General features: G+C 46.2%; 1 protein-coding gene across 2 annotated transcripts; it reads right to left on the reverse strand.

Annotated features, from left to right (window-relative positions):
- Positions 1-394: 394 nt before the first annotated feature.
- Positions 395-11,749, reverse strand: HERPUD1 (homocysteine inducible ER protein with ubiquitin like domain 1). Of its 2 annotated transcripts, XM_077751261.1 has the most exons (8): positions 11,239-11,734; positions 8,038-8,115; positions 7,874-7,948; positions 6,522-6,652; positions 4,333-4,455; positions 3,502-3,852; positions 2,061-2,166; positions 395-764 (listed from the first exon to the last, which is right to left on the reverse strand). In XM_077751261.1, exons 1-8 carry the CDS (start codon positions 11,389-11,391, stop codon positions 600-602), a joined length of 1,182 nt encoding a protein of 393 aa, XP_077607387.1. In that variant the 5' UTR covers positions 11,392-11,734; the 3' UTR covers positions 395-599. The 2 variants fall into 2 exon arrangements, with proteins under 2 accessions (XP_077607387.1, XP_077607388.1); XM_077751262.1 differs by lacking the exon at positions 395-764 and having other exon boundaries at positions 3,659-3,852; positions 11,239-11,749.
- Between the last annotated feature and the right edge of the window lie 763 nt (positions 11,750-12,512).

The raw sequence follows: 12,512 nt of genomic DNA on the forward strand, positions 1-12,512 counted from the left end.
GGGTAATTCATAGTAAAACTTTATTGAACAGAAAACCCAGCAAAGGTTCTCACCTCTGCAAAGTTCCCCTTGGTTTAAAGTAAAGCACTGCATTTTAAAAAGCAATTATACATAAGTCTTCCCTAGAAAAGTCCTGCTAAAACATGTCTAGCAATTTCATTGATTATATAAAGTAGTACACTTAGTGTAATTTAAACATTCCAACAGGAATCAAATCGTACCAGCAGAACCATTTCTGCATCTATGAGATCTATGTACAAACACACATGCAGACACACACATCTGAAAAGTTCCTCAGGCATAAGCATGCGACACTAATGCCTTCTACTTACAACGCCTATTAAACTACATACAGTATATATTAAAGCTCTTCAGAATAAAGACAGGAGAAGCCTTGGGCAAAAGTTTTGTTCATCAATTTGTATCATGGCTTCACGTCTTAGTTTCTGTTTTTGCTTGACCACAAAAGCATGTCCTTCTCCCTGTTGGTTCTTTACTAATTCTGTGCCATTGCCACGTCCAGGTGAGGAAATCTAGCTGGAGTCAGATGATCCAGTCCACGCCTGTCGAAGCCTCCAGCAGCCAGAAAGCAAGCACCGTCAGTTTGCTATGGCTGGGGGACCTTCCGGAAGAAGAGAAGCAAAGAAAGTCTTGAAGACAAGCCAGGCTGTGCTCACAAATGAAGGGCTGGTCTGTTCGTCATCCAGTACGTCCCTGTCTGGAGGGAGGTGGTTGGGGTCTTCGATTTCAGCGTTGGGACCTTCCTACAGTTACGAAATACAATGAGAACACAATTAGGACCATGATAAATACCGATGTAATAATGTAATACTGTTAGGAAAGGGCCGACTAAATCCCTGGCCCCATGTTCAAAGCAGCCAGGCAGACAGGACCCCAGGGAATGGTGTCCCAGCCTGGATGGAGTTCTCGGGCCTCACAGCACAACCATGCTACTGACGTTCTCACAGTTCTGAAAATCCCTGGCAGTACAATTAAAAGAAATGAGGTAACTAGATCTTTATTATTAAATTCATGAATTAAGTTAACCTCTTCATTAAATATGAATATTCTAATTTTGGCAATATTCTGAGTTAAGAAACTAAAAACGGAAACCCAGGGTGATAATTTATATTATAAAAGAATTCCTTTAGGATTCTGCATTAAACTGCTTTATAAATCTAGGGAAATTCTTCAGGAAATCTATTCTGTGAGACACACTTATATTCTTAATCCTTAATTAGAATGACTATCCATTAGCTGGGGCACCTGGGGTGGCTTAGTCAGTTAAGCATTCAACTTCAGCTCAGGTCATGATCTCATGGTTTGTGAGTTTGAGCCCCACGTCTGGCTCTGTGCTGACAGCTCAGAGCCTAGAGCCTGCTTTGGATTCTATGTCTCCCTCTCTCTCTGCCCCTCCCCNCCCCCACTCATTCTCTCTCTCTCTCTCTCTCTCTCTCTCTCTCTCTCTCTCTTTTTCTCTGTCTCTCTCTCAAAAACAAACATCAAAAAGACTTTTTAATAAAAAAATAATTATCCATTAGCAGTTTCCATGGTATAACACATTGTTACAGACACTGAACACTCAAAAACAGTGAGCTAAAAAAAACATTATTTACATACGCCAAAATGCGAATTGCCAGATGTCAAAAATATGTGATGGATTTTAAGGCACATTCAATGTCTTTTAAAAATAGCTACTGCTCGGGGTGCCTGGGTGGCTTAGTCGGTTAAGCGTCTGACTTTCGCTCAGGTCACCATCTCAGTCTGTGGAGTTCAGCCCCGTGTCGGGCTCTGTGTTGACATGACAGCTCAGAGCCTGGAATCTGCTTCAAATTTTCTCTCTCTCTCCGTCCCCCTTCCCGACTCATGCTCTGTCTCTCTCTCCCTCAAAAATAAGCATTAAAAGAAAAATAGCTATGGCTCTAAGAATAAATTTGAAAAAATCTTGAAACTTCAGCCTAATGAAATGGTAAACCATGAGGCTAAATATCTAAAGGTTAAGGATTTGAGACCCTAGCACTTCACATCAAGCTTGCTGGGCTTCAATGGAAGCTCCTTACCTGTAAGTTATTGTTGGGGTCCTGATTTACAGCTTCATGGGGAGGACCATCATTGGGGAAGTTCTGAACTGGCCTCTGTCTAAATGGAAACCAGCCAACGTGATGCCTTCAAAGGAAGCACATAAAAGCTCATCTTAGCTAATCACAGTGAAATTTACTCAAGAATTTAGGAGTCTTCTTGATCAGATAAGGTTCCCTTTGCTCCCCTCCTCCAATCAGAGCAGTGCTCTGATTGTAAGTTCACAGCCAGGCCCATCTACAGAGATGTTCTGTCACACCATCTCCTAGACTTCTTCAGTTGCCCTTCGGCTTCTTCAAGGTCACTATGGGGCCTATGTTTTATTCATCACTGTATGCTCAGCAACGCTAATAGCACTTGGCACATAGTATGTGCTCTATAAATGCCTGCTCATCCAAACTAAACTTTATACATGAAAATCTGACCCAGGGGCTGGGGGAGGGATAAATAAATACACACACACACACACACACACACACACACACGCAGGGCTGGGATTATAATATATATAATAACCTAAGATAATAAAAATATCTAAATTTGGTCACTTAAATATGATTCTAAAGGCTACAAAACTTAAACTGACTAGAAGTTCTATTTGGAAAATCCAATTAAGTGCAAGTTTTGAAGCAAATATGACAAAACAATAATTCTGGATTTATGAGTAATTGCTATATTACTCAAAATTTCTCAAGATTTTTAAAACTAAAATAAAAATTCATTTTCACCATAGAGGAAAAATTTGTCAGTCTCGACCACAAACAAGGACATATCACTCTATGCCACTCTTTCCCAACTTTGGCACGGCTGACATATGGGGCTGCGTATTTACCTGGGGCTGTCCTGTGTACTGTAGGGTGTTTAGCGGCATCCCTGGCCTCTGCCCACTAGATGACAGCAGGACCACCCCACTAGTTGCAAGTCAAAAAGGTCACGTTCTGGGGGTGCAAAATCATCCTGGTTCAGAACTGCTACTCTGAGCCGAGGACAAGCCAAATGTCAGGTCTGTAACGGGTTCCTTGGCCCTTCAGACATGCTGACAGTCAGCGCCTGACCTTTATCTGGGAAAGCAGTAGCTACAGCTTGATACACATGTTTGTATTCAAAACAAATCAATTTTCCCTTCCATGCCTCAGAACAGCCATATTATTGGGTTCGTGAGCCTGGCAGGTACCTTATCTAGAAGAAAACAGAATGTTCTCCTTGCATTAACACACAATTAATGTGTTTTCAGCAGTGCCCAACCAGGCCATCAGTTCCTTGCATTCAAAGTGCCAGAAAGATACGCTATTAAAATACACGTCCATTAATAATGACGGAGACTGCTCAAAAAGAGAAAAATCTGAACTTGGTTTGAGTCACCCTGCAGTGTGAATTTGTGGTAAGTAAAGGGAAAAAAGGAAAGCAAAGCCATGTGCTTACAGGTACATAACGACGGTGGCCCCCATGACCATGAGGAACCTGCTCAGGGAGGAGTAGAAGTAGAGGATACTGAGAAAGACGGAAAATGTGGCTGCTGAATAGGTCCAATCCAACCAATCTCGATTTATCTCATCATCTTCTTCCACAATGGGGCCACCTTGTGCATTCATCCGCAAGTTTTGATTGGCCCCAGGATTAACCACCACTGGAGGAGCAGCGTTCTGATTGGCTGGCTGGTTCTCCGCGGGAAACTGGTTGGGAATAGGGGCTGGAGCAGGTGCAGAAACCACAGGTATCTCTTGCGCACTTGGTGAGGGGACAAAAGCCCCGGAGGCAGCGGTGGCCGCTAAACTAAAATAAAAATGACAGAGGCAGATACTGTTGAAAGCAAAGCACTGCGAAGACTGTGCTTCTCATAATCTTATCCACGCAGGGTCTTTTACTGTTAACAATTGTCAGTAGGTACAAGAAAAACCTGACCATAAAGTTAGTGAAGAATTTCTTTACTAACAGTCATATCTATAAATGCCTCTTCTGCAGCTAAGACAGCCGCGCCGTAAATTTGATCAGGATAAACGTTAAGGCCGCTATAAAAGTATGGTACGATAAAAAACTAAACCTTTCACAAAACTTCAAAGCTACCACATATTGAAAAGGAAGTAAAGTAGGTAAAGACACAAACACCCCTGAATTAACACACGAATCAGGTAGCAGTTCTCATTCACACTCTCCTCCACCCACCGAACCAGACGGAACCGGGCTCTGCAGAAACTGATGAAAACCCACTCGTTCCTCCCCCGCAGCCCCGGCCGCACGGCGGGAAGGACTCACTACTGCATGTAGTACTGCCGTGCGTACATCTGCTGGAACCAGGAGAGCTGCAGCCACCCGTAGGTCGTGTAGCCCGAGAAAGCAGGCCCCAGGCCTTGGAAGGCTGGCTGGGCAGCTTCAGGCCTATGAAAGATTTAAAAAAAAAACAACAACACTCATTTTGACTTGGTTTAGTATGAATAAATGAAACGCTTAAATTACAATTAAGACTCCAAATCAAAGAGACAAAAGCTCCATGACAGCTGCACGGCAGCCTCCCGCGCGACGCCCCCGTGTGACACAAGCACGGAAAGTGCAGCCAAAGCCCCCCTACCATGGCCCAGAGCCCCCAGGGAGACAAGAGCCCGTGCGCAGCGCCCAGTTCTCATGCCACGTCACTGCTATGGCGTATGAATAAGCTGGCCTCTCTCAGGCTAGATGGATCCTCACTCCCAGTTTTCATTTGCTGAGTCTCACTGCAGTTCTAAACCCACTGTTTATCCTTCAGAGGGCAGCTCTAAAAAGCCACAACTCTCCCAAAGCCTTTCCTGAAGGAAACGCCCCCCTCCTCCTGACAGCCATTTCTCCCCACCCCTAAATCTGACTACATGGGGGGCAGAGTGTGTACGTGGCATCACTCACACATGCTTTCTGACCACTCGCGCCCTCTACAAGCTGCTGGGCTCTTATCTCACTGGATCTCCGAACCTTGTGGGGAGGGAGCTTCCCCTCCATTTCACAGAAGGGAGTCCAAATACAGCTCAGGGAAGACAAGGGATTTGCACAAAGTCACGGAGCTAGTTAAGTAGCAGGGCTGGATGTGAGACCTGTTTGACACCAAAGTCATGTTTCTTAAACAGCCTAGGGCAGAGCACAGGAGAGCCACCTTTGGCTCTGTGTGCCTTACACCGTGAACTCCTTTGGCAGCGATTCACAAAACTGAAACTATAAACATTATGGTAAGATTATGAATCAGTTATGTGAACGCCTCTGCTGGTTAACTCCCATCCTTAAAGTTATATGTACTCACAGTTCAATAAATAGGTGTTAGATAAAATCGGTAAGTTTTATCAAGGTGAAATTCACATAGATATGGGCCACACTTCTCAGGCTGTATAGCCATAATAAGGGAGGCAGTTTTAAGTGGTTCCATCCAATTATCCAATTTATACGGTGACAGTCTTTTAACCAAATTCCCTACCCAGAGTATTTCTAGGTTGGTATTCCAGTTCAAGTAGGTCTTGGCATAATACTGTTTCTGATCATTTAAAAAAGTTGCAGCGCAAGGAAATGAGACCATAACAAAGTGCTTTTGTAGCTCTGACGAGGACAGCATTGTAGATATGCAAGAGAACTCTTAAGGTGTTTTTTACTCAAGTATGTAAGGGTGAACTTGACGCGATGTCTGGGAATTGCTGCTAAATACTTCAGAAAGGAAAAAGTGAAAGAGGAAAACAAGCACAGCAACACCTCAGTTGTGATTGGGCCCGGGTGGTGGCTATGTAGAGATTCATTACACACTTCTCTCTGCTCTTGTGTGTATTTGAAATTTCCAATAAGAAAAAAACAACTCCTCATTCCCCAAACATCAGACTTTATCAAAATCAAGTATCAAAAACTAGTAGGAAAAGGGAGGCTGGGGAATTGAGGGGTTAGAGAATTTCAACTCGTAGTTAATTATTTTTTCCCATAAGAACTTTCCTAATAAGGCGTTCCAAGAGTTATGAAATCCAAACATCAGAGCATTTAGTCTAGAGCTCTAACTGCTCTAAAGAAATGACCTTTTCCCCTAGCACCACCAACTCCATCCTTAGCAGAGCATTTCTTATTTTTTTCGCCTTTTGTCACCCATTGTTATGATAGACAAAGCACAAAGCCACTCAGCAAAGCAGCTGAGATGCTTACACCAGCTGTTTCCTCTGCAGCAGCACTAAGTCCTCACCATGAGGTCAGCACAATGCAAAGCATCCCCGTGTGGGAGGGAAATGCCTACACTGTCAACACATGCAGCCCTGTATGTTTATATGTATTTAAAAGGCTATGTGTTAAGAAGAGTTAAATAAAAGATCTTTGAAGGGAAACCCTTGAAAAGCAAAATTTTGTACATTCAATTCTGTGACTATATTCTATAAACATACTTTATTCTTAAAATTGATGCAAACGATGCACATCTATGTTGTACAAACCTGGTTCTTTATTAGGACACTCACCTTGAGATGTTCTCCCAACCAGAGGGAGAAAGGTTCCGAAGAATCTCCCTTTGCCTTAAACTATCACTGGAAGAGCCCCCAGGATATTGTCCCTGAGGAAGACCAGCGGGTTGCTCTGTGGATTCGGCAACCTAATAAGTGGAAGATGAACATTAGAACAAAGGATCTGATGCAACAGTCTGCAACCAAACTGAAAGGATTATTCTGTGAATGGCTTATATCCCTCACCCCGACCTCTGAACTTCACAAAACTGAACAGATGCAGTGTTAGGTAAGAAATATTCTGAAATTTGTTCAACCCAATTTCAATATACAGATATTTCTAAAAGCCGTATTTTTTTCTACAGTAACGATGCTGTAGCTTCATTAAAATCTTCCAGTGAAATTATCACTGGTGAGAAAGCATCCTGATAATGTTCTACAGATCTTATGGTGCTAAATTTACTAAATCAAGAAACTATACCGATCAACAAGATTTATAAATACAACCCAACCAGCAAACTAAAGGAAAGAATTTTCTATGTTCAGATGCTTCAGGAGACACAGCTGTAATGCTAGAGTGCACCACCACACTAGAGTATTATTACTGTACCTTCAAATCAACACCAAGAAATGAAAAATACACAATTTGGACTGTCAAATGGGTCAAGTCTTTAGAGATCACTTGACAGAGACTGTGATCTTTTCCTGTCCAATTAAATAAACCACGATGAAAACTTCCAAAGGAGGGGCGCCTGGGTGGCTCAACTGATTGAGTGTTGACTTCGGCTCAGGTCATAATCTCACCGTTGGTGGATTTGAGCCCTGTATCAGGCTCTGTGCTGACAGCTAGCTCAGGGCCTGGAGCCTGCTTCGGATTCTGTGTCTCCCTCTCTCTCTGCCTCTCCCCTGCTCGTGTTCTGTTTCTCTCTCTCAAAAATGAACATTAAAGAAAAGAAAGAAAAGAGAACATTTCCAAAGGAAATATATTCACTTTGTACTGTTTATAAGAAGGAGTGATTCCTTAGAAGTAATTTATGATGTGCTAAATTCAATAAAAACCCATTCTGAGTGCCTTGCTAATTCAGAGATCTAGATAGACAGCTATTATAGGTCAAATCATGTCCCAGAAGATAGTGTATTGTAGAGCTCTACTTTCCTACTACAACACTAATGGTATAGTCTACTACAACAATAATAAACACGCACACGTCTTGATAAGTTTCTCATTCTTTATACTCACTGGGGTAGAAACAAAATATTACTTGATAAAAAGGTAATAAAATCTGTTAAGAGTTTTACTCAACTCCCTTTATTTCTACCATGAGGTCTGAATGACACAGATGATTATAATCTTGAAAACACAGACATACCTTTGTGCTGGTCTCTGACATTTTTGAAGGACGCTTCACGCTGCATACCAGATGCAAAACATGTCGTTTTTCCTGCTAAAAGTAAGAAGGAGGTACTTTAGGACCTGAATTCAACCTTGTCAGTGCTTAAAAAACATTCAAAAGTTAATGTGTAAATGATGTACCTTTGGAAGCAAGTCCTTGAGATATTGGTGATCCAACAACAGCTTCCCAGAATAAATTAACCTCTGGTCCTCTGGACGCTTGTCATGGAAAGAAAGAATAACACAGGTCAGCATTTAGCTCACACAAATTCCCAAACACAAGTTTTATAACACAAGTTATAAAATAACTTGAATGTGTGTTTTCCTAGAATGTGTGTTTCCTAGAATCACAGGAAAGTATTTTTTCAAAAGTTTCATATACAAAACTTTTCTTTACAAAGTGCTGAACTCTAAATTACTAACATGCAAGGAAATTTAGAATGGCAAATTAGTCCACAAAAGCTATGGTGACCTACTTGACTTTTAAACTCCTAAGGAAATTCCTTTCTGGAACAAATTTTATTTGGAGATCCTACAGCAACTAACTTCAAAACTTGGTTTGGTCTCACAGAAAAGTCAAAGTACTCCCAACCAAGGTCGGCTTTCACCAAAACCACCTCGTATTGTCCGAAGATAACATAAGGCAATTCTAAACTAAGCTCTCAAAGAGACTTCCCAAAATACAAATGCAGGTATAGAGAAGATGGTGTTGTAGGTATCATTTCGTACAACCCTGTGAGACTTAATATCCCTATGTGAGGGGAGGAAAAGTCTGAAATTGACTTGTCCATGGTAACCTGCCACTGAAGAGTCAAAATTCCAACCCCCTCCTTCTCCATTCCAGTGATTTCAAAATCACAGGGACTCTACACACTTTCATACAAATCCGATTTTTAGGAATCTAGTTTTAATTCCTTTAAAACCATACATAAAGATAACGGTGTTAAATGATATATACCAAAGTCGATACATGAGAGATCAGCAAACAATGCCAGAATAAACAATTCTGCAAAATTTGGAATAAAGCTGCTCCTGCCAAGTAGCTGGAGATTGTAAAGCAAATTGTCTAAAACAATCAAAACAATAACTGCATCTATTTATCTGCATACATCAGGATTTTTTGACACCGTGCACCTAAAACCAACCATAGAACCGAACTGGAGGCTGCTGCGTTTCATAAAATGCTACTGTAGAGGGGGGATCATACATTACAGTAGAGAGTTCCATACCAGTAAAGGTTCTGAAATCAACAGGTGCCTGTAATTTATTTTTTATTTTTAATTTTTTTTTTAATTTCCAGGAGAGAGAGAGAGAGAGACAGCGTGATCAGGGGAGGATCAGAGAGAGAGGGAGTCACAGACTGAAACAGGCTCCAGGCTCTGAGCTGGCAGTCAGCACAGAGCCCGACGTGGGGCTCGAACCCACGAACTGCGAGATCATGACCTAAGCGAAAGTCGGACGCTCAACCGACTAAGCCACCCAGGCGCCTCAACAGGTGCCTGTAATTTAAATGTTTTCCTTTTTAAAGGACTGAATGGAAACTCTTTGCCTTTACCCAGAAGGCTTCTCTGAAAAAAAAAATTACATCTGTTAAACTATTATAAAAGTAAGCCTTCTCAGGTTAAAAACCAAATGCTGAGTGCTCTCCAGACATCATTTTTAAGCCCCATGTGCACACCTGAGAGACCTGTATTTACAACTCTGGGTTTCAGGAGTGATGTTTGTCACCCACGCAAGCCCTTAAGGGAAGCTCTCCTCCAAGAACACTGCCTTTTACCAAATGATGCAACTAGAGACGACACCAGTCCGTGTATCTAGCAGCCATTCTCACAGCAGCACGGCCACCTAGTCTCTTGGAAGCAGCTGTGGTGAAACTACAAACAGTGCGGTGAAACTACAAACAGTGCGAGGTGAGTGCTTAGGGAATGCAAGCTTATCAGATAAACACAATTCAAAAGAAGAACTCATGGGGCGCCTGGGTGGCTCAGTCGGTTAAGCCTCCGACTTCAGCTCAGGTCATGATCTCACCATTTGTGCGTTCCAGCCCCGCATCGGGCTCTGTGCTGACAGCTCAGAGCCTGGAGCCTATTTCGGATGCTGTGTCTCCCTCTCTCGCTGACCCTCCCCTGCTCATGCTCTCTCTCCCTCAGAAATAAATAAAAACATTAACAACAACAACAACAAAAAAAGAATAACTCAGAAGGAAAACTCACTTCTACATTCCATCCTGAACAAATCAGGAGCAAAAACAGCCTGACCCGTGAGCTACTGCTCACTGCAACTCTTCAGGTAAGTAGGGACAATTTCACAGTCTTTCTGGGGAATTCTCCCGTCTGGTGGGGAACTACAGTTGTGGGCGGTAAGGCACACTGCTAACACTTACATAAGGTCAGAATAGAAAGTAAATACAGGAAGGTCCAGCTCACAGCCTCCATCACGTGGTGGGGAGAGAGGGCGGTGCTAAGGGTGATGTTGACAGATGTGTCAACCAAAACAAAGCGAGGAAGTCTGTAATTGAGGGGCCAAAGTCTGAAAACGCAGACTCGGGTAGACTCTTGCCGCCTGCTTTCCTTCTCACTCGCTCGGACCAGACAGTGCGAGGGGTTCCTCCCTGGGACTAGGCAGAGGCTGCGGGGCCACGGCGCGGCAGGGAGGCGCCCCGGGCGGAAGGTGGCCGGGGCCAGGGCGGGGAAGAGCCACGTCTCGCTCCTGGGCGTGGGACCTTAAGCACACACTCCCTGGGCGCTCACCACGTCTCCCTAGCATTGGCCCAGCGAGCCTCCTCCGCTCCGCACGTCGGTACATTCAGAAAATTCACTTCGAACCATTTCAGTGTCCTCGCTTCTATCCAGTGGATGCAATCCCAATGCGGAACACCTAGTCGCCCTGTCCTTTCGGGGAAACTGAGGCTGGAAGGGTGCAATGATTTATCCAAGGTCAAATTGCTGTCTCAGCGGCGTGGCTAAGGCCGGAAGCCAGATCTAGGGGACACGGCAGTGGTCGGGGGGGGGGGGGGGGNGGGGGAGGGGACAGGGGCTGAAGGGTGACAGCCTCAGGGGCTGGGGTACACAGGAGGCGAGGTGACAGGGGAAGGCGGGGCGATGGTGGCCTAGGACGCGGTGGTGACGGACACTGGGCAAGGCGAGGCGGCGCCTACAGCGGTAGAACAGGGAAGGGACAGAGCCCGGGGAGGTGAGCGGGGGAGGGCCAGCCGACGGGGGAGAGGCGGCCAAAGGAGGAGAGAAGCTGCAGGGGAAGGGAAGACGGACGCAAGGAGGGCCGAGGTAACGACAGCGGGGCCGGGAGTGGGCGCTGGCGGCGGGAGTCGGAGGCCCCACTCACCGGGCGCTCGGGATAGACGCGGCTCAGATGGGCCTTGAGACGGCCCACGCTCCAGCTGCGGTCGCCGCTCAGCTCCAAGTCGCGGTGGCGCTGGTTGGGGCTCTTCACCAGGAGCGTGACGGGCTCAGGCTCGGGCTCGGGCTCGACCTCCATGTCGACGGCGCTGGGTCTTCCGCGGCGCTCTTTAGATGCCAGGCAGGCGGCGTCGCACCCGCGCCGCAACCCCCACAACGACCGTACGCGTCTCTAGAGCGCGCGCCCCCCGCCCCAGGCGCCTTTTATATGCACCTCGCGCTAGGGCTCTGCGGCGAGAACACTCTGTGGCTGCATCCCATTGGCTGAGGCGGAGGTCACGGCCCTAACGTGGCCCAATCGGCGCCCGGATCCGTGGGCGGAGGGACGGGCAGAACACGTGGGCGCGGGCTGATGCAACCCGCCACCCTTGCGTCACCTGGAGTCGCGGCCGCGGTCCCGGAACTCCCGTTCGGCGGCCATGTTTGGGTGCGCTCGGGACCCGACGGAACTGGGGTGCGCCGTAGCTTGGGTTGCTCCGGGCGCCTCGCGGAGGGTCAGGCCGGCACACCGCCGCTTTGGCGGCGGCTGCAAATTGTTTCCTCACAAAGCAGCACTCCTCGTACCTTTTCATCGCCAGCTGCCGAGGCCCACTTACCCTTTCCCTTCCCTGGCGCCCCAGCCAGCCCTACTAGGGAGGCCTCCCCACGCCTAACCCGGGCCCAGCCGGGGGTCGACCCGAACGGCTTGGTCGACCCGTTTGCGAGCCCACCCGGAAGGGCGGCCTTAGCGGGGGGGCGAGGAACAAGCCTGGCGGATTCTTCCAGGGGCGAGGAACAAAGGCTTCCTAGCCGCACTTGCCACTTAACTTCATCTGTGGCCTCAGAAGTGAACTTTACACCCTGAAGCGTGGGACATCACCTTTGTGACTAGCAAACGGGCCACAGTCCAGCTTCGGCTAGGAGACCCTTCCAGAGGGCCTCGCTTCAAAGGATACTAACACATGTTTCCTTTAAATTGCAGTTGAGACAAGGCAGAGGGGGCTCTTAGTTAAGACCTCTCTGATGGAGGCCCCCTCCCTCCCTCCCCTCTGTCGGAAAAAAAGATCTTGAAAAACAAAACTGACATTGCGTGGGACGCCATCCTTATTCCAGTCGTGTTGGGACATCTGTTTATGCAGGTGTCCGGAAGTTGGCAAGGGCAGGGGGCTAATGGGAGGAGCCTAGTCTGGTCGGTGCCTGTAGCACCGCAAACTGGACGCC

The sequence above is a fragment of the Crocuta crocuta genome, unplaced genomic scaffold, assembly GCF_008692635.1.
Source record: "Crocuta crocuta isolate KB4526 unplaced genomic scaffold, BGI_CrCroc_1.0 scaffold124, whole genome shotgun sequence".
Taxonomy (NCBI): Eukaryota; Metazoa; Chordata; class Mammalia; order Carnivora; family Hyaenidae; genus Crocuta; species Crocuta crocuta.